At 39.1% G+C, this 25,124-nt stretch overlaps 1 protein-coding gene across 1 annotated transcript in view; it reads left to right on the top strand.

The window, feature by feature from the left end:
• The window catches only part of NELL2 (neural EGFL like 2), a 123,949-nt gene that overhangs the window by 3,641 nt on the left and 95,184 nt on the right, over positions 1-25,124 (top strand). The window contains exons 2-7 of the mRNA XM_019611217.1: positions 8,345-8,518; positions 8,627-8,723; positions 13,570-13,642; positions 13,814-13,896; positions 14,898-15,026; positions 17,907-18,009. Of these exons, the coding sequence (XP_019466762.1) occupies positions 8,345-8,518; positions 8,627-8,723; positions 13,570-13,642; positions 13,814-13,896; positions 14,898-15,026; positions 17,907-18,009 (659 nt within the window). The remainder of the gene's footprint in view (positions 1-8,344; positions 8,519-8,626; positions 8,724-13,569; positions 13,643-13,813; positions 13,897-14,897; positions 15,027-17,906; positions 18,010-25,124) is intronic.

The following is a 25,124-nucleotide window of genomic DNA, read 5'->3' as shown; positions in this document are numbered from 1 at the left end:
AAGCCTTTCAAAGAGTTGATTCCCCTCCTGTTTGTAGGCTCCCTTTAGGTACTGAAAGGCTGCAATGAGGTCACCCCCGCAGCCTTCTTTTCTCCAGGCTGAACAAGCCCAGCTCCCTCAGCCTGCCTTCGTAGGGGAGGTGCTCCAGTCCCTCATCATCTTTGTGGCCCTCCTCTGGACCCTCTCCAACAGCTCCCTGTCTTTCTTGTGCAGGGGGTCCCAGACCTGGACACAGTACTCCAGATGGGGCCTCACAAGAGCAGAGCACAGGGGGACAACCACCTCCCTGTCTCTGCTGGCCGCCCCTCTTCTGATGGAGCCCAGGATACCATTTGCTTTCTGAGCTGCAAGAGCACACTGTTGGCTCATGTTCAGTTTTTCATCCACCAGAACCCCCAGGTCCTTCTCTGCAGGGAGATAAAGGAAGCATTTATATGGTTTGCATTCAATAACTGCTTCTTCCGTGCCAGATTTCCATCTCTCTGATATGCCCATTTCTGTCCAGGGACTTCTTTGCAACAGTTCTTCAATTTTTAAACAACTTCTTGTGAACTCTGTCACAGCAGTCATTTTAAGACTGCTGATGGACTCCACTGCACCAGCTTCAGCTTTGTGTTTCTCCTCTGAAGTCACTAAAATTGTGCAGGTATTGAGCTCCTGTGTTGTGGAGCAGTCATACCTGACTACATTCTTAGTTTACAAGGGCCAGTGCCGGCTCCTGCTTTTCTGCCTTCAGGAAATGGTGGTGAGAAAAGCTGGAGGCAACAATAACTGATAGGTATAATCACTCATCAGACAAGTTGATTTTCTTATGTTTTATTTTATACAGTTTTCATAACACCTTCTAGTTCTAATTTCTAGGGAAAATAAAAGCAAAATGTTCTTTAAAAAGTGGAAAAGGTATGTTTCTTTGTTCAGTGGTTCAGGATATACTTCACACATTTTTGAAAGTAAGAGTATAAACATCCTCTTTTTGCAGGGGTCTGGGCACTTAGAACACATGTGCTAATTTGCAACAACCGAGGTTAAATTACAGTTACAAATTAAAGTTACTTTTTAGATTTCATATTTTTCTTTAGAGTGATGTACTTGAGATAATTTTTCTGATTCAAAAAATGAATGAATCAAAAACTGGATATATAAATTTTCCTTTCAAATTTGCTCATATTCTTCTACAGAAATTACTTTTTTCCCCCCACCACTGTTTAGAGCAACGGAAGAGTTCAGGCAGTGGTGGTTTTGGAGTACAGTTTGGAAATCATCCTTTCAAGAATATTATTGTGTTGTCAGTATATCAGAATTGCACATCTATGATTGTTCAGATGGGTTTCAGGCAGATAAAGACAAATTGCTGGGCACAGCGGTGTATTGCTTATGTCTGAAAGATAGAAGTTAGAAATGTTTAATTAACTTGAGAAGATCACCTTGACTACGCAGACTGCCCTGCCTAAAATGGTTTGTACTTTACAGCAACATGTTAAATATTTTGAATGCTGTTAATGAAGTGATGCCTGAAGTCTGTGTGGAAGTGCTGTTAAACACTGATTGCTCTGTGCTTATCCTCAGCCTTCACTTTAAGCACTATTAGCCTCCTAACTTCGCTTCTGAATTCATCTGAGCTTCATGATGAAAGAACGGGCAGAGATAACTTTTATCTGCGACAGAGCTTTAATATATGTTAGACATCCCTATTCTGTTGTATATTTTCATTTAACTGGCAACAGTGGAGCAATGTAGCCTTTTCCTCCTCTCGTGGTTAGATGCCTTTATGCAACTGACGTTATATCCATATCTCTTCAGGTTCTGTATATTAGGACCCTTAAATGATGAAATAATTGGATTGCAGTTTAACCATTCTTTCCTTCAGTTACTATTTTTGTAACCTGAAGCAAAATACTGAAATCAGTAGAATAGTGTGGACATGCATTTCCTACACTTCATTATATTTCTCCACTAATTTATTCAATTTCTGCCTTATATGATAGTTATTTTCACCACTACTCAAGTATTCTGATTATCTGCTCTCAAATATGCTGCTCTGTACAGTAGTGTGAGACCTTTTCAGTATCTAGGAGGAAATTATCTTATGCAATTTCTCTGTTATGCATTTTTCCATACAAGCAGATAGGTTGCCAGAGGTGAAAACTCTTGATGCGTGAATTTTGCTGCATCTTCTGACTATCTTACTAAAATAGTTGTATGCCTTTGATGTATGAGCATCTCTACTTCTGGATTGCAGTATTAAGTCTCTTCTTTCTGACATTACAAGATTTGCTGCAAACGCATTTCCCTGAAAAAAGCTTTCAATGTTTACTTCTTAAATGAACAGTGTAGAGTTACATAGGTTTTATTTGAGGGATATTTTTCCTCTCCCATCACTAACATACATATTAGGTAAGAATAAAATGGGATTAATTTTCAAAAGTTAAGCTGTATGTGGCTGTTCCCTATACCAAAAGAAGTTCTAGTTGGTTTCAGCTTTTTAAACCATTCTGCTGACATATGGACTTTGCTGGATGCATGGACAGTTGTAATATTCTGGGTTTTGTTTTGTTTTATTTTTTGGTAGTAAATCTTTGTTTCTTACTATTCTGATAATAATCACGAACCTTTTGCAACTTGTTTGTAATAGTCAATCATCTCCTTTGAGCTGACTTCCTCTAGTGATTTAAAACTTCTCTGGGGTCGGACTTTTTTTTCTTTTGATGAAGTTTGTATGTTTGTATGCATCAAAGGTTTCAAAAAATGATATTTTCTCTCATCCTTTAGGTATTATAGTACTCAAGAAGATCCTAAAACTAACATGTAAGGTTCCTTATGTATTTAGTGACACCTTGGCCAGGCTCTTTCCTCTACCCAAAAGAGAAAGATTCCATGCTTCTTTTTGTATGGGAACTTAACTTATATCCTTGAATGTATGGTTGGATGGAGGTACTTGTAAAGCAGTAGTTTTGTGTTACACTGAATTTAATCTCACAGCACTGTGAGTGCTGTTTCTTTAAGTACTGGTTGATTGATGGCTTGTCACTATTGCTTGTTTTTCCTTCTGTATAGCTTATGCTTCCTGTCAAAAAAGGAAAAAGAGAAGAAGAATGTTGCAAATAGAATGTAAATTCTTCTCAGTAATGAACACCTACCTTAAAACATACCTTCCTGTAACCTTTATTATGTCAAGAGAGGTCAGTTGGTCTGCTGATGTAAATCATTGCAGGTGCCAGTGCATTTGGTGGAGACTCAGTGTCATCTGGTGGAGAACTTGTTACCAAAAGCTCCTATGAGCCTGGATTCTGTAGTCTGAATTCAGACTGGTGACAGGTCTACTTGAATAAGAGATAAAAGGTTTGTTTCTATTTATCTACTGATAAACACCACTGAAAGTGTTAAACGTGAATTTTGACAGATATCGCTATTCTTTGCTGTCATTTGATATGCATTTGTTTAGAGAAATTCAAAGGAATCTGTATTCTGTCAGAGTAGGAAAGAGGAGGAGTTAGGTTGAATACATGTCCTTTTTATTAGTACATATTAGTATATATCAGAAGGTTTGTTGCTTTTGAAGTCTTCTTGCTGTCTGCTGAAAGAGTGAAATGTATGGTTTATTCCTTTGCTTTTCTGTTTGTTCTGGGAAAGTTTCTTCCTTCATTGATATTTGGTAGAATAGGAAGCCACAGAAGGACAAAGTAGATGTTAACAGGGCTGTGTGATAGTGAAAGCAGAGTGGGAAGAAACATACTGATAAGTGAGGTTAGTGAGATCAGTGGGAGGAGTGAGAGCAAGAATTCTGTTTTTAAAAAGTATTTATCGTTTTGGAATTTAATTTGATTCATATTCACAGCTCAAACTGGGACAACATGAACAATGTGCTGTAATACCAGCCCTTAATTTTTGCTATTTCAGATCAGCAGCTTCTGGGAGGATATCTCCTCTCAGAGTCCTCTGGGAAGACCAGTGTAACCTCAGCTCCTGATTCTTATTCCAACTTTGTGAGAACACTGCCTAAGATTTTGTTTTTGATGAAGGACCAACCTTCCTGGATTGCTTTGCCTTTCAGAACCCCCTCTCAAGGGACATTGTCACCCAGATCTATGGCATGGCCTACTGCTGTCCGTTCTGCATAATAGTTAGGATCCTCCTTGGTGTGCTTCTGTCTGCAGTTAGCACCTTCACAGACAGTGCCAGAAGCTATGTATCATGGTTTTATGACTTTCATAAGTAACAGAGACAAGGATTTATTTTTTCTTATATATATATTCCTCTGTAGTTTTATTAGTTTTCCTTTTCTTCTTAGTGTAAATAAAAAAGCCATGAAAACTTGTTTTTACACTGTATCTGTAACTGAGAGTAGTAAAAGTTGTTAAAAAGACAAAAACCCACTGTGTAATAAATTCAGACATGATATCTTTTAGCTTTTAAATGCTTGCCTACATGCTCTAAACTGAAGTTGATTTTTATTAGTTGCCTGGAGTAAGAGTGAGCAGCTGCAGTGCGCATGTGCTGTGCAAGCTGGAATGTCAAATGAGCAGATGAGTTATCAGAGAGTTGGGGTTACTAACACTGACCACTTGCTGAAGGGCCATACCTCCCTCTTCTGAAGGACTGCTACTTCATACAGCACATCCCCAGTTGTTTTGCCTCCCAGATCTCAAGGTTTTGACTGCACATCCTGATTTGAACTTCTGCAGTCTCCAGGTGCATCTGGGAGCATGAAGAGCATGTCCAGTGCTGACCTCTTGCCCTGGGGCACTACAGGTCTACCACTGAGCTGTGGTACTAGGATCTGCACTCAGTGGTTACGATAGATCAGTGCTGGGCAGCAGAGAAATAATCGCTGTTTCCTTTCTCAGCTTTCTCTGGGGCAATTGAGACAAATTTCTTCCTCTGAGTCAGCACAGCAGGAATTGCTCTCTGGCTGGTCTCTACACAGACTGGCCAGTCTTACTGTGGCCTTGGCTGTTGCCTTTGAAATGATTGTGAAAGCACAGAGTGCTCCACTGAGCTGCAACAGCCTTTAAGGTTAACATTTTATTCTTCTAATGTCAAACATTATAACCCTAATCATGTCATCTCCCTGCTAAGTTACTTCTGTTTGTCACAAAGAATGTGTGGGCTTTAGAAGGTTAACATCAAATAGGCTGATACTGATTAAACGGTGACAGGGATTGTGGGCTTTAGTGAAGGGAGAGGCAGGTCCTCCTGTCACACTGTTTAGCATAGAATCATTGAATGGTTTGGGTTAGAAGGAATCTTAAAGCCCATCCAGTTCCAACCCCTTCTGTGGGCAGGGCTGCCACCAACCAGCTCAGGCTGCCCTGGGCCCCATCCAACCTGGCCTCGAATGCCTCCAGGGATGGGGCATCCACAGCCTTTCTTGGCAGCTTGTGCCAGTGCCTCACTACCCTCTGATAAAAGACGTTTTCCTTGTGGTTTATCTTTTACTCAAAGAGCCATTCACCTTCCCAGTACAGAAGAGCAGCTGGGAGCTGTTGGGAGAATTAGCAGTGACATTGCTATGCTGAATTTCTTGGCTGATGGCACCGAGATGAGTGGACTGAGATGGGATGGTGTAGGCAAGAAAACAGTCATTCAGCTATGAAGTTCCCTGAAAACTTCTGTAATGAGGTTCTTAGGACATGCCTGCAGTGTGGTGCAGTTGTTGTTTCCTCAGGAAGTAAGTCCTTTAGAAAACAAGATCGCTCTCTTTTATCTCTCAATAGAGTAGTAGTCCTGAGAATATAGAGGAGTTTAAAATATTTTTCTCATATAAACAAGTTTTTAACATCCAGAGCTATTTGCTTATGCATAGCTTACTTTCTCAACTGCCATTCCAAACCCTTGGAAGGTGCACACCCAGGCGTATGCTGTTGCAGTCTCACAGAAGAGAGAGAAGCTTTGCCTCCGGCAGCCTTGGCATTCCTACCCAGGCCCTGTTGCTAGACCTGAGGCTGTTTCTGTCTTCTGAAGTTTGTTAAATGGAACCAGATCTGTTTAAGTCCTGGAAGTTAAACAAACAGGGAAAGGTAGAATATCAAGTGCAATATTTTGTAAAAACTGAAATGATTCATACTCAGTTCTCTGTGTTTCTGTGTCTCAGCATTAGTTCAGGCTAAAGGGAATATTGTTTTGGGTGTCACTGCCTTTGCTTTTCTAAACGTCTTTTCCTGCTGCCTCTACAGTACATCAATCAATGATAAATTAGAATTATCCTAATGGCTATTAATTTATTTTTTAATTTTAATACGCATTTTCTCAAAAAATCATCATGCCTTCATAAGGTAAAGGCATTTATTACAGTTTACCAAATGGAATAACAAAAGAGATTGATGTGCATGTCAAAGCAGTGAGTTAATCACAGTGAAATCCAAACCACAAGTGTCCAGAATTTTTGCACAGCTTCGTACAGGAAGTTTCATTTGCAGCATCATAGAACATCAGCATTATCTCTCAGCAATTCTTCATTTCTGAAATTTTACAGAATGTCTTTTTTTATTTGGGGAATTTGTATTTCAGGGGATTTGTATTCTCGGGCATCTCTTAATGTCACCTGCATAAGGGACAACACAAGCATTCATTTCATACCTTCCATACTGACTGTATCTCTGCTTTGTTTCCTGCCTGTCTGCTGGAACTCTATGTTGGGATCAGTTCTGCCATTGACTTTGAAGAGAGTGTGAGCTAGCTGTTGGCTTGAACAGTAGATGATGTTTCAATACGTTCATGACTTCCTTTTTCCAAATTATATCTGCAAGTGGGTGGACTCATTTATAAGTTGCTGGAGGAGTCCTGTTCGATAATGTTCACCTTCTTTGTTAGGTTGAGCATGACCTTATTCTTATCCTTGACGCTTGAGTTATGAAGGAGATTATTAAGTTGACTGATGCTCTGCCACTATTGCCCATTTTTTTTTTTGCCAGCCAAGCCTTCAATTAGTTCAAACTTCTTGCCAGTGCAGAAACTATTTTTGGGCCGTGAGTACGCAAATGATCGCAGATTATAAAATTTACTGCTGACTTTAGTTAACTGCTTTGTTAATATTGGGGAGGAAGAAGAAATTGCCCTTTGCCAGTTCTGCAAAAGGATAATTGTTTTTGTGCTGTTGCTAGGCATATTTCACTGTGAAAAATCCTGAAGGAAGGAGAGATGTGCAGTGAGCCCATCCTCCTCCTAGTGATAATGACTATACAAGATGGTTTTGATTTGGTCTCCTCATCTCCCCTTTTGAAAGCTGTAATCATTTTCTTGTCTGTTCTTTAATATGGATGGCCTATTGAAAGAAACTACATCACCCTAATACACATGCACACAGATTTACAAAGCACTGCCATGCTTGACTGCAGATGTAACAGCAAAACTATATAAAAATATATTGCCCATCCTCCTAGATTTTCAGTATCTGTCTACATATTGTTATCTTCCTTACTCTTTATCTGTGGGTTGTGTATGATTATTAGAGAATCTTCATTTCTGTTTTTCTTTTTTCCTCTAGTTTTAAAGGAGGAACTTTAAAAATGAGAAACTGAACAATTGGAAGAGAAATAGTTTGCTAAACTTCTTCCTAGAAGAGGTTCAATATGCAAGAAATAGGTTTGTTTGAGAATGCAGCAAGTTTGGCTATGGAGTGCTTTTTAAATTATCTGCAGCCATTTAACCAGCCAAGCCTACATCCTCAATCTGCAAACCTGTTGTATGGTGCGTGCATCCTGGGACGACTGCACTACCTTTTTTAACTCAGTCTATACATCTATTTACATATACATACATTCGTATAAATGCATGTGTATATAAATATATATATACCACAACCACATATGCATTTAACAATTTATGTATATACACATAAAATATTAAGAATTAGTATTTCTTGACTTCGAATTTCTTTTGAAAAATTTCATTATGAAAAATGAAAAGAGATGTCAACTAAATATCCAAGAACAAACAAGGCAGTGCCCTGTCTCAGTTCTTACTTACTTCATTTGTTGGTAATGGCTAACAAAGTACCTATCACAGAACTTGGTGGTGTTTTTAGTGCATTAATGCCTTTAGAGTATCCATACTGTGCTTTCAGGATATAATGCAATTATTCATAATAGGATAATTATGTTTTCAGTGAGATCATGTTTTGTGAAGTACTGTTGCTAGAAGAAAAAATCTTCAGCCTGGGACCTTGTGTTCTTACATGAAAGATAGAACCTTCCATTATGTAAAACGTCTGCTTTCATCTTTGTATCCCTTCCGTCATTCCCCCTCTTTTAAATAGTTCCTGCATGGTAATGAGAAGTTATGTGATGTAAAATGTTGCTGTGCTGATAAGAATGGTTCATGACGTGGTGATGCATTTATGGTACAGGTATCTGGAATTGGAAAGCAGCGGTCATCGAAATGAAATCAGGTTGCATTATCGTACAGGCAGCCATCGCTCCCACACAGAAGTATTCCCATACATCCTGGCAGATGATAAGTGGCACAGGCTTTCCTTAGCAATCAGTGCCTCTCACTTGATTTTACATGTGGACTGCAATAAGTAAGTAAAGAGTGTTGTTTTATAATAAGTTGTCACTTCTGGAACATTCCAGCTCTCAGTAAATGAAAAGGTAACAACCTGGAACGTACTTTTTTTCTTGCCTTTCAGAATCTATGAAAGAGTTGTGGAGAAGCCCTTCATGGACTTACCTTTGGGTACAACCTTTTGGCTGGGACAGAGGAATAATGCACACGGTTATTTTAAGGTATGCAGAGGAGAAAAATGTGAACTAAGGTGAAAGTGAATGCAGTTTACTCTGCCTTTAAGCAGTTTAAATAGAGTAAATATTCCATGATATGAAGGGTCTGTCAGGTGAGACTTGTAGTTCTGTTCAGCTGAGTTTACTCAACTTACTGGCACGAGTGTATGTAGATGGAATATGACTATGACTGAAAAACCTGAAATTCAGTTGGAACATAGGAAAATACTTTTTCTGTGGAGATTTTTAGACCACGATGGAGATATTCAAAAGCTGCTAGCACATGTTCCTGGGAAGCCTGCTCTAGGTGGCTGTGCTTGAGCAAAGGGTTGGAGTAGATGATCTCAGAAAGTTCCTTCCAACATCAGCCATTCTGTGATTCTGCAGTCATAGCAGTTCTTAGTGCCATGATGTGCTGTGAAGCGGTTTAAGGCTGAGAAAGGTAAATGGCCAAGAGAAATGCAATTCCAGGAAATAAATATTTATATTAATTTAATAGCTAGATAGGTAGTTTTTGCCACAGAACACTATGGTCTGAGGAACTCCAGTCTCATTTCCACAGAGGAAAATATTTCAACATGCATTTTTGCTTACTGTTTGTCCTTTTATATAAACATACAAACAAATAAATAAACACATGAGGGCTGATCCAAAAGTTATGCCTCCTATTTTACTACTTTGGTCCATGACATCAGAGGTGGATGTTGGTAGAGGCAGAACCTTCCCACCAGTATCCTGTTATATTTTTTTGCCATGCAACAGCTGGCAGCAGAAGGGCAGTCCGACAAATAGGCATCTGATATTGAAGCTCGTCTGAGGCAAAGATATGAAGCACCAAATTCCTCCAAGTGGAAAAAAATTGCAACCTTTGACATTTATCAAAATTTGCTGAACGTTAATGGAGACCAACCAGTGGACATAAGTACAGTGAGGCAGTGGGTGGTGCATTTCAGCAGTGGCAACAATGACATGCATGACAAAGCACATGCGTCCAGAATGTGTCACATTATGAAATGAAGAACGCCTTGATGAGCTCACTCTTGTGAATTGGCTGTGCAGTGCATTGGAAACAATGGTGATAATGTTGCAATATTACAAAGTTTGAGCCAGGTGTGTCCCACAGATGTTCACACAGAAACAGAAAGAACACCCTATGCAAGTTGGTCAGAATATGTTGAACCAATGAGACTGATAGTGACAGTTACCTAGATCACATCATAACCAGCGATGAGACGTGGTGTCACCACTGTGAACCGGAGATAGAAAAGCTGTCCCTGTGATGGTAACATGTGAATTCCCCTCTGAAGAAGTTCAGGACACAGTCCATAGTGGTCTTTTGGGATAGGAAAGGGGTGATCCTTCTAGATTTCCTGGAACCTGGACAAACCATCAACTCTGACAGCTACATTGTGATGCTGACAAAGATGAAGGCTCAAACTTCCAGAGTAGGGTAGAGGAGAGAACTGCCTTTCTCTTGCAGCACAAAAACTCTGGGCCTGGGACCAGTTTGAAGACCATGGAGCACACTGCCAATCTTGTCTGCACTGTCCTACCACTCCCACTATATAGTCTGGATTTGGTGCATTTTGACTTCCATCTATTTGGGCCAATGAAAGGAGGACTGTGTGGGCAATGTTTTCCTAACAATGATGCTGTCATAACAGCTGTGAAACAGTGGTTCTCCTCTGCCGGTGCAGATTCTTGTGAGCACAGCATACAGGCTCTTATTCATCACTGCCAAAAACATAGATAATGGTGGTGACAATGTTGAAAAATAGCACTTTGTAGCTGAGAATTTGCTCTATCAAATAGATTCATTGTGCTGTTTGTATCCATTGTAGTTTCCTTGGAAATAAATAGGAGGCATTACTTTATAGTGACCTACATTCATATATACGTGTGTGTGTTTGTATATATACAGATACACACACCACAAACACCTGGAAGTGCATGCTGTATTTGAACTGTAATTTTTGATTCCTCCTAATCCATTAGGTAGCATTCATTGGTCACAACCTCAGTTTGTGTTTTGGCCTTAATTCTCTCTGGAGCTTCTTTGATGAATGCCTGTGGATGCCGTACACAGTGCAGTCCCATTACCCTCCTTGTAGGCAGTTGAATCCTATAATAAAATCAGAAAATATTAATGCATTGCCTAAACTAAACACACTCCATTCATTCTATGTATTTATAGTTATATGTATAATTTTTAATATTTATTTTTAATATTCATTTTGTTTATCTGTGCCTTGTCATAGCTTGTCTCAATTATTTTTGCCAACTCGTCACCATGAAGAAGCTCATTTGGTATAGAAAAATGAATACTCCAATAGGAGACTGTATTATTTTTAATTGTCTTTTTTTCTTCTTGCTTTTCAAGAGGAACAAAATAAGCCAAAAACCTGAAATTTTTCCCTCAGCTACAAATGCAAACCAGTTTAGCAGAAATACAGAAACTGATAGCTGTTAGAAGAGCACTGATATGGTAAAGATATGTGCTAAGTGATTTCTTCAGCATAACATAGTACAAATGATTAAACTACCTCTGCAAATCTGACACTTGTACAGAAGATACGTCAGTCAAGAAGATGAGGACTTTCAGCATTTCTCAATGTTTTAGAGAGCCTACACGGCCCCTCACTGCGAGAAAGGGGTTGAGGCCCTGAAGCATATCCAGAGAATAGCAACAAGGCTTCGAAGGGCCTGGAGGACAAGTCTTATGGAGAGTGGCTGAGGGAGCTGGGATCATTTAGTCTGCAGGAGGGGAGGCTTAGGGGAGACCTTACTGGTCCCTACAACTCCCTGAAAAGAGCTTGTAGAGAGGTGGGGGTCTCCATCTTCTCCTCTGTAAAAGCATTAGAACAAGATAGAACAACAATATTTTTAGGCACTCATTGTGTGACAACTTCACTTATTGGATTTTCTGAGATCTATTTGCTCACTTGTTTCAGAAAATCAGGCTACTATCAGTGGGTCTTAAATGGCTTGTTCAGAGGGACCAAAGTACTCAAAATCATTAGCCATTTATTGAAATGATTTTATCTGTCTATATTTGATTTTGGAACTCATATTTCTCCCCTAAAACAATGTGTCAGTAGGCATATTCACACCAGGACATACTTGTGCCTGTTTCGCTATAGGGTCCTAAATCTGAAAGAGCAATACTGGCTATGTAATTTCTGTATTGTATAAAGTCTCTCACACCTAACACCCAGAAATGATTTAATTTGGGCCAGCAGTTTTTTTGGAGCCTACACATGGCCTCTTATGATTTGGCACCCTAGGAAGCCTCCTGCTTGTTACTCTGAGGTGATAAGAAGTAACTTGAATTCCTGTCGAGTGGCAGAGTCCAGCTAGCATCACAGCTGTTATGTGATGAATAAAACTCCTCAAATAGCTGGAGGAGCTTTTTTGTTGGTTAATAGCTAAGTGATTTGAGTACTTGCCCAAATATTCAGTGAAATATAAGCTTTAAGCTCTCATCAATCTGAGTGGGTTGGACCCTGCAATTCTTCCTATTCACAGAAATCCTGTACCCTGAGTAGAAATGAATTTACGCTTAATGACACTAAGAAAGGGAGGAGAATTGAATATGGTCAGCTTTTCAGTGTGCTCTTCAAAGAGGACTTTGTTCTTGCTTTCCAGAACACATGCTGTGGGAGGTCATGATGTGGAGTCCTATTTCTAGCATCCTTACTTTTCCACTGTCAGATAATCACTGCAGTTCCTTGCAAAGCATGGGGAAGCATCCAATTGTCCTGAATACTAGAACACTTGTTAAGGGAGAAAAGTCATCATGACACTTATGTATCTTTTAGGTTGCCCCTCAGTAACATCTTCTCCATAGATCACGTAGGTCACCCTTAGTCATTCATTCGAAGCCAAAACTATTTTGCTGTGACTATGCAACATCTGTATGGAATGCCTTGTGTGCCTGGATGAAATTTGACCTTTTGCATTTAATTTATATTGTTTTCTTATTGTCTTAAAACATTTACTTCAGAAGCACACTGAGACTGGTTGAAATTATTTTGCTTTTCCTTCTAAGAAGGAGTTTTGGAGATACAGGGAGAGAATCCTGGATGAAAGTGACATCTGGAGTGTGCATGATAGGATGGCTATTTGGCCTTTGCTTCTGGAAAGCAGCAAAGTGGCTGCTAATTATATCTTAATGACTAAGGATGCATGTAAATTCTGCCCAAAACCGTGTGATCTCTTCTGGATGGAGCATTTCCATTTGGCATATTTCAATTTCATATTAAGCTTCCTGTTTTCCCACGTTCTTGCCAACATGCAACTCGACAGCTGTGTAAGAGATATGTAGTTTCTTGGCACAGGGCATGCTTCATGAAAAGACCCATACCAAAATCATAAAGGGTTTGTGTGGGTGTGTTTTTCCTGACTCAGATTTCTTTAATCTGCCCTTCTATCTGACAGTTGTAGCCTAGTGAAAAAAATTGAATTTTATTTGAGCGTTTGAAAATAACTAAAACTGCAACTGCTTTCCAAATTACTTTTAAAGGTCATTTTCAAGCTTTTTCTGCAATGGCTATCTAAAAATAACAATGAATTAAAAACAACCAAACTCTTGCCACATAATTACTTCTTGACATTTAATATTTAAAATCTTTAAAAATGATTCAGTACGCCTGTACATGCGCTTCTAACTATTTCACTTTCTCTTTATTCTTCTATCTCTGCATTGGGTGAAAGGAACTGTGTATTCATAAATACTGTTTTTATCAGGAAGTTTTCCTGTGTGGGCTTTAATGTTTTACATGATGAATGAAAAATGTAATTTTGACAGGTAAAAATAATACATCCTTGCTTTTTTTTTCCCATGTGCTCACAGGGCATAATGCAAGATGTGCAATTACTTGTCATGCCTCAAGGATTTATTTCTCAATGCCCAGATCTTAATCGGAGTAAGTCTGTTAATTCTTATACCATAAAATGAAAGGTGTGCTTTGTGCTTACTTTTTGACCTCAAGCTTTCTTAAAACTTTAACTTTTAGTATATTACTTGTCAGCTTTGATATGACTGAACCTATCGTACATAAGATTTTGTTACTAGTATGTGTATCTTCTTACTCCAGCATGCCCAACTTGTAACGATTTCCATGGACTTGTGCAGAAAATTATGGAACTGCAAGACATTTTAGCCAAAACGTCAGCTAAGGTAATGTTTTCAGGGAGGCATGGCCTGGAAGAATAGAGGACCATAAGAATTTAGTTGCTGTCTTTTTGGTTGATTTGTGCATCTGTTTGGTTGTGCGTGTGGGTGTGTGCAGAACATCTTTGCATGTTTATATATGTTTGCATTTAGATATCTGTGTCTACTTTCTATAGATACAAATTCTCATTTCAGAGAGCTTTCTTTAAAAAAAATATTTAAATAGAATTATATTTTTAATAGCAAGCAGAATACAAACCTCAAACTAGAAAATGGCTTATAAATATTCAAGCTTTATCTATCAGGCTAACAAGTCAACAAAACTGGACTGAAATAGGTTACTGTGCTTATAGTGCTTATTGCAGCAAGATTTATCGGTCCAAGACTTTCCTAAATCTGAGCTGACAAGGGAGTGCTCAGGCAAAATATAAGCAAGGCAGGGAACTGAGAACCCTAAGTAGTGTTTTTCTTTTCTTCTTTCTTTCTTTCCTTTTTTTTTCCTATCTTTTTCTTTTTTTTTTTTCTTCTCCCAAAAGATCATGCTAAAATCATTCACATCTGCCAGTAAATATAGACTAGTCTTCTGTTCTGAAATGTCAGGTCTTTAGCTATCTGTGAAAATGCTGCTACCTGGCTAATAAACATGTTTATTTTGAGTGTTACATTCAGTCCTGCCCCTACTCAGATTCAGGTAGATAATTTATGTACAGCAAGATTCTTGGTCAGTTCACGTATACAAAAATGAGGAATCTGGAGACATACACCCATTGTCATTTATGCACTTTGTTTCATGATGCCTCGAATGTTATAAGCAGAAGATGAAACGCATTGTGACTTGCATCTTAGAATCCATCTCTGAATGATTTATGGTTCAGTCACCTTGTATTTGACAACTGTCATTTTATTATCTTTGCATATTTGACAATAAGGGGGGCAGTTTCAATCATGTTTACGCTAATGTAGAAGCCACTTATGAATTCCAACCTTTTTGTGAACCGTAAATACAGTTGTCGCAAGCTGAGCAGAGGATGAACAAGCTGGATCAGTGCTACTGTGAAAGGACCTGCACAATGAAAGGCATGACGTACAGAGAATTTGAATCCTGGACAGATGGTTGTAAGAACTGCACTTGCATGGTACGGCTACACTTTGAAAGGAGATGCAAGAACTCTGGTGTTTTCTCTGATTACATTTTTATGGAGGCAAAAGAGTAAGGGATGCCTATAAACATGTGCTAGGATGCTAGGTAGTGAGAACAAAATGCAAGAAAAAAAGGTTGAAAAAGATCTCCAAGATAATCTAGACCAGTTGTCCACCTACCACCATTATTTCCCCATTAAACCATGTCCCTTAGTACAACATCTAAACATTTCTTGAACACCTCCACGGACATCGAATCTACCACCTCCCTGGGCAGCCGGTTCTAGCAGCTGACCACTCTTTCTGAGAAGAATTTTTTCCTAATACCCAACCTGAACCTTCCCTGGCACAACTTAAGGTCATTCCTTCTTCACAGAATCACAGAATCACAGAATGACCAGGGTTGGAAGGGACCTTAATGATCATGCCACATGCAGGGCCACCAACCTCCCCATTTAATACTAGACCAGGCTGCCCAGGGCCCCATCCAACCTGGCCTTGAACACCTCCACGGACGGGGCATCCACAACCTCTCTGTGCAGCACCTCACCACTCTCTCTGTAAAGAACTTCCCCCTGACATCCAACCTAAATCTTCCCTCGCTCAACTTAAAACCATTTTCCTTTGTCCTGTTGTTATCAAGCCTTTCAAAGAGTTGATTCCCTCCTGTTTGTAGGCTCCCTTTAGGTACTGAAAGGCTGCAATGAGGTCACCCCCACAGCCTTCTTTTACTCCAGGCTGAACAAGCCCAGCTCCCTCAGCCTGTCTTTGTAGGGGAGGTGCTCCAGTCCCCTGATCATCTTCGTGGACCCTCTCCAACAGCTCCCTGTCATTCTTGTACTGGTGGCCCCAGACCTGGACACAATACTCCAGATGGGGCCTCACAAGAGCAGAGCACAGGGGGACAACCACCTCCCTGCCCCTGCTGGCCACCCCTCTTCTGATGGAGCCCAGGATACCATTTGCTTTCTGAGCCGCAAGGGCATACTGCTGGCTCATGTTAAGTTTTTCATCCATCAAGACCCCCAGGTCCTTCTCCACAGGGCTGCTCTCAAGGACCGCTCCTTCCAGTCTGTATGGATGCCTGAGATTCCTCCAGCCCAAGTGCAAAACTCTGCACTGTGCTGTGTTGAATCTCATCAGGTTCACCCGGGCCCACCTTTTCAGCTTGTTGAGGTCCCTCTGAATGGCATCCCTTCCTTGTCCTATTGCTGTTACCTGGGAGAAGAGACTGATTCACACCTTGCCACAACCTTCAGTCAGGTAGTTATAAAGAATTATATGGTCTCCCTTGAGCCTTCTCTCCTCCAGACTAAAAATCCCACTTCCCTCAACTGCTGTTTCTCATAAGAGTCATGATTCAGATCCTTCACCAGCTTTATTGCCCCTCTCTGGACATGCTCCAGGGCTTCAGTGTTCTTCTTGTAATGAGGGACCCAAAACTGAACACAGTGCTCAAAGTGAGGCCTCACCAGATCAAAGTACAGAGGGATGATCACCTTCCTGCTCCTACTGGCATAATATTTCTGATACAAGCCAGAATGCCATTGGTCTTCTTGGCTACCCGGGCACACTACTGGTTCATGTTTAGCCGAATGTTTGCCAACACCCTCAAGTCCTTTTCTTCCACACAGTCTTCCAGCCACTCAGCCCTAAGCCTGTAGCATTTCCTGGGGTTGTTGTGGCTGAAGTGGAGGACCTGGCACTTTGGTCTTGTTGAACTTCATCCTGTTGGCCTCAGCCCAGCCACCCAGCCTATCCAGGTCCCTCTGAAGGGCCTTCCCACCCCCAGGCAGATTGACACTTCCCCCCTGCTGAGTGTCGTCTGCAATTCGTTCATGCCAGTGTAGGCAGATGCTATGCAATATAGTTAGGCACCATGTTATTCCCATGCGCTGGGTTGCAAACTGCTTCTCTGCATAAATAAATACCTGCTTTTTATTACTATCAGCACATGTTTTTTCTTAGCAAATTTTTTAGTAGATTCCTTGTGTCTGATTCCCTTTAGTTCCCCTTGGTTACATCTCCAAAAGCAATAATGAACAAAATGTAAGGGTCATATGCATGTTCCACTATATCACAAACATGAAAGAATGTAAGTGAATGGAAGATTCCCAAGGGTATCAGAACTCCAGAACAGATTGCAAGTATCTTTTCAAGCACCAAACTATTGCATCTTTGTTATTGTCCAATATTTAAAACTCATTAATTCAATTTGGACTTATTAAATGCTTAATTCAAAGACCATTGGTAACTTGTGAAAAGACTATTGCTGCACTTTGACTGATTTGCTGTTATCTATAATTTGCTAAATGGTTTGTCTTAAGCTTAGTATTTCTTTGATCTTTATATTTCTGGTGTGATACTAATTTTGATTTTAGGAATTTGTTATTGAAGGTAAGATTTAACCCATGGTGTCAGAGCTTGCATATAGTCATCTGAAATGCTTTGACTTTTGTGTTAAATACATTGCATATTTTGTCTCTGGTTTTTCTTCCAGCTGTTATCTTTTAGAAGTGTATTCTCTGTAATGTAAAAATCGGAAGGCTCAGTATTGTTCTGTGAGCTTGCTATTTCATACTAATATTTCAATTTGCTGCTGATTGGCAGAATGTTTTACCCTGAAAAAAAGTTTTTTTGCTTCTTAAAAAAACCTTAGATCATTATAATTTCAAAGAACACATCATACATGTCTGAAAGATTGTATGCAAGATATTCTGCTTATAGTTTCTGTTCTTGTTATTAAAAGAACTGTGCTAAAATGGCTTTTTGTCAGAGTTCATTGCATTTAAAAATAGATTTTAAGTTCTTATGTATGAGAACATCTCTCTTTTTGCTAAATATAACTACCAGCTAAGCACTTTTTATTCTTCTAGAATGGCACTGTGCAGTGTGAAGCTTTGATTTGCCCCCTCTCTGACTGTCCACTTAATTCTGCCCTGGCATATGTGGATGGCAAGTGCTGCAAAGAATGTCAATGTAAGTTTTATGGTGGGGCTTTCTTTAATGAATATTTTGTAATCTGCAAAGAAAAACGAAGTTGTATGTAAACACATAACTGAAAGAACTGGGCAGTGAATGAAATATTTGGGTTAAGGAATAGAGGAATTTAGACTTCCCTGAAATATTTTGGGAAACTGATAACCAGAAAATGTTCATCTTCAATTTTATATTTTGTTTATGTCTTTTTTTCTTTTTTTCTTCTAAAAACAGGTATTTCTTACATATTTTTAAAAAGAAAAATTACATATTTAAGAAACTTTTCACAGCTTTCCTGTATGATCTCCTTAAAAATAAACTGGTAGAGATTCCAGTATTGTCTTGCTTTACTTCAGACCAGTGTTTCTAACACTATGTCAAGAAGACTGTACTTTCAACCGTATGTGGTGTACTAGAAATGGAGATTCAGATTTATGGTTCTTCTTCTTTAACTAAGGGAAGAGAAAACTTATACCAGACACCTGAGATCAGAAAAAAAACAGTCACTTAGAAAGGTGCTTTTGTAAAAGGTCAGGCAGCATAAAATAGGAAACTGGATAGAAGTGTTTTAATGTTTTCATTTAATATGGATGATTATCTTTTGGTTTATAGTATTTTGGTTTTATTACAAATAGGGTCAGAGAAGGGGAATTTTAGGATAATCAACATCTAGATGGACTGTATATAATATTTCATCTTGATTATGGATATGTGTCACATATGTGATGGCTATTTTAGACTCTGGTAGAATCTGTTCTTGAAATCAAACATGAGATGCTTGAGGAGCATTTCTTTATAATATTAATATTGAGATTTTTCTGTGCCGTTTCACCATTTCTACTGCTGTATAAAGCTTCTTGCAGGGTATATAGATATATGTAACTGGTTAAAATGCTGTATTTTAAGATAAAAGTCAGGAAGACGTTTTGTACTCCATTGATCTTGCTCCCATAGGAGTTTGTTAATATTTACTTGTGTTCAAAGTTACACAAACCATCCCGTTTTATGAAATCTTATTAACTTACTCAAGTAGATTAATTCTAATTGAGGGGAAATGAAAATTCAAATGCTTTTTTTTTTTTTAAACCAACTACACAGAATTTCCATGCATACTATGATGGATCAGGGAATTGATCATTCAGTGATGAGAAATGGTTCAAGCCTCTGTTTGAGTCTTTGACCACATTGAAAGTGTTTGAAAACCTGATCGCTGAAGTATGTTTTTGTAATGTTTTGTTTGTGCATTTTGTAGGGAATTCTCTATCCAGATGTTAATGGGGAAGCACTCACATCTCAAGACATCTTAAGAAGTTGTTATTTTTACTAGGAGTCTTGACAAAGGTCAAGAAATGTGAATGGACATATGGACACTGACCTTGTCTTTAAGCATTAGTACTTCTTGCAAGTGAGATAGAGTTCTGGTACAGCACACTGTAAATTTAACTCTAGTATTGCCATTTTTATGTTCGTAACATTATCAAAAGCTTTTTAGTTTCCAGTGTTGTTGCTTTTGCCAGCATGTAATTCAATTGATAACTAACATGCCACATACAACTCCCTTGACAAGCTACCAGAAAAATGATTAGGTCAAAGTATAAAAACTTCTTTTGAAAAATTGTCCCTATTTTCATCTAATTTATTTAAAGTGCCTTAAAAAGAAGAAAGGAGAAGAAAAGGAACAAAAACTCCACAACATTTTATTTGTCCAGTTCCTGGTAACCAAAACACCGAGAGTGTAAATTGGAGTCAGGTTGACAGGATAGATAAATTCCAGTGAAAGACTGTGAAGAGTTTAAGTTAGAGGCAGTGTGCGTGTAGGACTCTCACTTTTTCTCTGGAACAGTTTGGTGGAAATTCTGAGTAGTCCTTGTGTTCATGTGAGTGTGCAGCTGAATGCTGCCATCTTGATGTCTTCAGCTCAAAGTGTGAGCTGCTCGTGATCAGAGTTCACACTGCCCAAGGCTCAGGAGGTCAGAGCTGACTGCTTGCTTTTGCATAGTTTCTGAAAATAACTTTTTTGTTCTCATTTCTTAGAACAGTTTCAGATGATGTTGCATCTGCCTATGTGATGAAATCTGATGTCTTGTAATTTGGAAAGTAGCTAATTAGGATTTGCTGCTCAAGGAGCAGCTATATGCTATATATGTATCATATATATATGATGCCAATACCCTGTTCTTTCACTGAGTTCAATGTTAGTTACGAGACAGATTTGTGCATGGCTATCTGCATTTTCCTACTGTTCTTTGTGATACTTCATACCAGATGATGAGCTGTTTCTGCCAGCCTGCTGGGGAGGGTCAGACTGTCCAGGCAGTGGTAGCTGTGGCAGCCTTGTTGTTGTGCCTCTTTCTTTCTTCTGCAGATGTGGTGACAAAGCTAGCAAAAATGAGAAGAGTGGGGTGTGTTGTTGTGACAACTGAAACAAAAAGTAAAAACAACACTGTGCTTAATACTTTCACAGTGATAAGCAAGCAGGCTTCACAGCTTTTTGTTTTGAGTAATTCAGTGTGGATTAATTCAGCGTGGCTTTAGACATGTTGAATTTGGGATTGCAGTCTGAAGTGGATTACATATAGTAGTAAATAAAATAGGTCACAGTCCAGTGGCCCTGGGAGTAGGTGGCACTTGTGACTCACACCTGCATGGCCATAATTTCTTGTCTTCCCTACCAACAGAAAATCTGCATCCAGGTGGCTGATTGGGAATGACAACTGATAAGATGCTGCCACCAAGCGTAGCCTGGCATTGCTTCGAAGAGTGCTGGCTGGTACTGGCCAGAGTGCTGCCATAAACTGTGTTAACAATTGAACTGCATGAAGGATTATAAAGTAGTATTTAAGTTGGTTGTTATCTACTTTTTCATTTACCTCCTTCGTTTCATTTATTAGCCCAGTATGGACATCATCAGTTAGGCTCTCTTGATAGCCAATGAAAGGGGCTGGTACATCCAGAGAGCATGTGGTGTTCAGAGGTACCTGGAATAGATAGGATGAATTGCCTTCTAGAAGTGCGTGCTTTTTTCCATGTACTAGTGAGGGAGGCAAGGCTATTAGGTTAAATACCAAACTTTTAGATAAGTAAAACTGTGAGTTTAGTCTTTGCATTAGTTACTATAATGAATAACAACTATGCCACAGTGGAATGGAATGTGCTGTATTTAAAACAAAAATAACAAACCCATATTTTCTACCCAAACTCCCTATCTTTGGTTGAGAACACTCAGACAACTTGTTCTGTTCTGTTCTGTGTGAACATCAATTGCTGCTGTAAATAGGAATGACAGTGCATTTGAATTATCACTGTATTTTCTGTGAACCCTAATGGGATAGAAGCTGCTATGATCTTCCAAGGAACATGAATTGGCCAATGTGCTGGATCATGTTGCGGATACAGACAAGCTATTGAACACAAAATTTGGTCAAACTACCAGAGCATATGTCTTAGATCAGTGGGAGCTTCCTATGGAGAATTATTTGAAGCCAGAAAATTGAGGCTGCTTTCTTTTCTACTCTCAGTGCAATTTTAAGCCTATCTGAGAAGGTACGTGCAAGAGATCATTATATTCTTTTCTCATCTGCAAAGAAAAATGCATTGTGTGGTGATAGGCACTGACACAAAAAGGAGAGATTAAGCTCTCCTACTGATCCTATGAAGTATCACTGTAGACCATGGACTTGACTTAAAATGTCCAAGGACGATTTCATTTACTTTAAGTGAACTGTGAAAGGACTGCCAATATATTAGTAGCTGAGACAGTTGGTCAGCAAATTCTTCTATGGTGACTTGCTTATTGTCAACACTAAGGCATCACTTCCAGTAGCTGTGATACATATGTATTTTTAAAATAGAGCCAGTGTATTTTTAACAAACGAGCTGATTTTCATCAGCTAGAAGAGAGAGATCTTTGTAATTTTATCTGGCACAGTAATAATTCCCATCACCAAAGACTGATCTCCAGGAAGAAATTGCTCTGTTCTCATCACTGTCCTTCTCCCAGTGACACTGCAGAAACTTAGAGATCTAATCCCAACTTAGTTACATCTATCCGAACAGATCTCTATGTAGGCTTAGACCTAAGCAATTATGGCTATGGTTTTGCCATGCACTCATTTTCTTTTTTTCTGAAACAGGACATTAGGTGATTTTATGGTGCATTGTAATAAAATCTGAACTCTAGCAGGACTATTTTAAGCAGATGTAAGAAGCAGAGAGCTGTATCAGATCACCTCCCACTTCTGTTGCTGGTAAGCTTGGAGGCAGCTCATTTAGAAAGGTTCTGTGACTCAGAAAGGGTATTCAAACAAAATGATTAAATCACAAATATGGAGATGGTAGCTCTAATCATGTAAATACATTTCTGATGCACTGATTTCTCTTGCTAGCTTACAGAAATTTTTAATTATATAATAGAAATTAAGGGGATTTCTCCTTTTTCTCTTCACGATGCTCTGATTTTTCCCCAAAGCGATCCACTTCTGTAGCCTCCAGCTTATCAGGCCTACTAACACACAGTGACGGAGTTGTAAAAGCCCATCTGCTTCTCATTTACAGAGCAATTGACCATCAGCAGTGGTGCAAAACTTGTACCTAGAAAATTAAGGAATGCTGATCAAGTTCTTTGCAAATTTATTAAAATTTTTTAGGTGGATTGAAGTCCTATGGACTTATAGCTATGCTGCTCACTAAGTTTCATCTTTCCTCAATACTAGCATTTTTTGTGGGCTGAAGGAATGGCACTATCTTGTTTTAGATGTCTTATATTAGTAGCAGTTTACCTCCAAGCCTATACCTCCACCACCGATGTGCCAGAGGAGCTTCTCTTGTATTTAATGTGGTACAGAGAAGAGCCTGTGGCTTAGTGCTTGAATGACAGGATTAGTGAGCACATGTGCTGCATTACATCTGCGCCTACTGAACAGGCCATCTCATCCCTGCAGTAAATCAGAAGAGCAGGCAGGCTGGAAAGCAGAGCCCCGCTGCACGCGGCCAACTGGGGCATGGCACGTGTGTCAGTGCTGCAGGGGAGCCAGGGCTCAGAGGGACAGAACAGGTATTTAGTGTGGAGAAAAGGGAAGGCGCTTTCCTGATTCACTCAAAACAGCACGTGTGAGCTCAAATCTTTTCTTTAGTAGTGAAGCAATGATTATTTTCCTTTTTTAATGCGTATTTTAGAATATGAAGGATAAGAAAGTCTTGCTCATTCAAAGGATTAATTGCCTTTTGATTACAAATATTTGTGTGGCTTTTTAAAGATACAAGTGCAAATAAAACATACATTCTGTTATTCTGAGATGAATGTTTTCAAATGTGAAAAAACAGAAAATTTAGACTATTGTCAGAATAGTACTAAAAAAAAGTCTGGAAGATGGCTGGCACAAGGTTATTTCCTAGAACCATACATTTATTATAACCTGTTTTAGTCAGCATGTAGAACTTCTGAGTGCTATTAAGTATTTAGCAGAATACTATCCCTTCAACCTCTGCTTTATGCAATGATTTGCATCAACTTTTTTTCTCCAGCCTTTGAATCACATACTACGATAGTATCTCACTATAGTGACATATAAAACGTATCATACAAGCTTGTACTACATGAATGAATCATGCCATATTGCTTGTTTACAGTTCTGTTACTTTATCAACTCTATTTCTCGAGAAGGAAAGTAGTATTTTTATTTATTTAGGAATAGCACAAATTATTTTTGAGAGGAGAATGTGTTTGCATTCATGTAGGTCAATAAAGGTATTTTAAATTTACAAAGGTATAGTGAAAATCATAGTTGATGCATATATCATCTGTGTACCTAGCATGGCTCATACTATTCAACCTATGCACCGCAGAGTCTCAGAGACTGATGTTGGAAATGACCTTCTAAGATTACTCAGTCCAACCCCTGGCTCAAGCATGGTCACCTGGACTAGAATGCTTGTAGGCCACGAGCCCAGTTGGCTTTTACTTTGAGCTCATTGCCTCTTGCCCAGTCAGTGTACACTACAGGGTAGAGTGGCTCCCTCTTCATTCCTTCCCATGAAACGCTTACATACTTCCATATCTCCAGAGCCTTCTCTTCTCTGGTTAACATCTCAGGAAGGTTAACACTGAGACACTCCAAGAATGCTTTGGGTGCTTTCTTGTGCTGAGCTCAAAGCCAGCTGAATACAATGGAAAACTCCTCTTGGCTTGGTAGGAAGCACCGAGCTCTAATGGTGTGACAGGACCCTCAACTCTAGCTGCTCAGTCTCTGGTATGTCTGTCATGGTAAAGCTACAGAAATTTTCAAACTGCTCACAAACTACAGCAATATATTTGGTTTATATCTGTTTCAGTGCCAGAGTTGTTATGGACTTTTAGGGACAGATTTTGTAAGTTGGACAGTATGCCTACCTCAGAATGTAATTTTTTTTCAGTAGCAGTTTCCCTCTGAGCAGGAAGCCCTCTTCAAGTGTGACTTTTGTACTGCGTAAATTAAAATACAACTTGCAAAAATTGGACTTCTAAGAGTGCTTTACTTTCCTCCTTCCCGGTGTCCTTTGAGTTTCTTGTTCTACATTAGCTGAGGAGAATTAAGGAAGTTGGTGCATTATGTATCAGTCAGACTTTTTGTGCATAAAAGTGCAGCTCCCCCCTAGTCTGGCTGCCTTTTAACTATTCTGGATGTCACGTATTAGGGTGAACTGATGAACTGTAGATCTGGAGGCAAGGTATCAGTGTTTGAGGAGAGTTCCAGTTAATGGTAAAGTAATTCGATCTTGGTCCTGCTGTGAGCCTGAGGAAGGAATTATAAAAGAAAATGTTTAAGAAAATCCTTATTCATTAAGGTACATTATACTACATATGTAGCATTCGACACTAAAGAAATTGGAGGCATAATATTGGTAATTTTAACAGTGGAGAATTAAAAATATTTTTTATATTGCAAATTTTGCCGTAGGCCATCCTCTGTTCTCCCTAGCTCTGCTTATAACATACTTTTGTGTTGGTTGTCAGGGAAAAGAACCCACTCTTTTCCATTTCTTTTTTCATTATGTTCTTACCAGGAAGTTCACAAGATATAAAAACTCTTCAGCATGTTATTATTTTATTTCCAATGCAAATAAAACATTAACATATG

The sequence above is a fragment of the Meleagris gallopavo genome, chromosome 1, assembly GCF_000146605.3.
Source record: "Meleagris gallopavo isolate NT-WF06-2002-E0010 breed Aviagen turkey brand Nicholas breeding stock chromosome 1, Turkey_5.1, whole genome shotgun sequence".
Lineage (NCBI taxonomy): Eukaryota > Metazoa > Chordata > Aves > Galliformes > Phasianidae > Meleagris > Meleagris gallopavo.
This window is presented reverse-complemented; position numbering and strand designations above follow the sequence as displayed.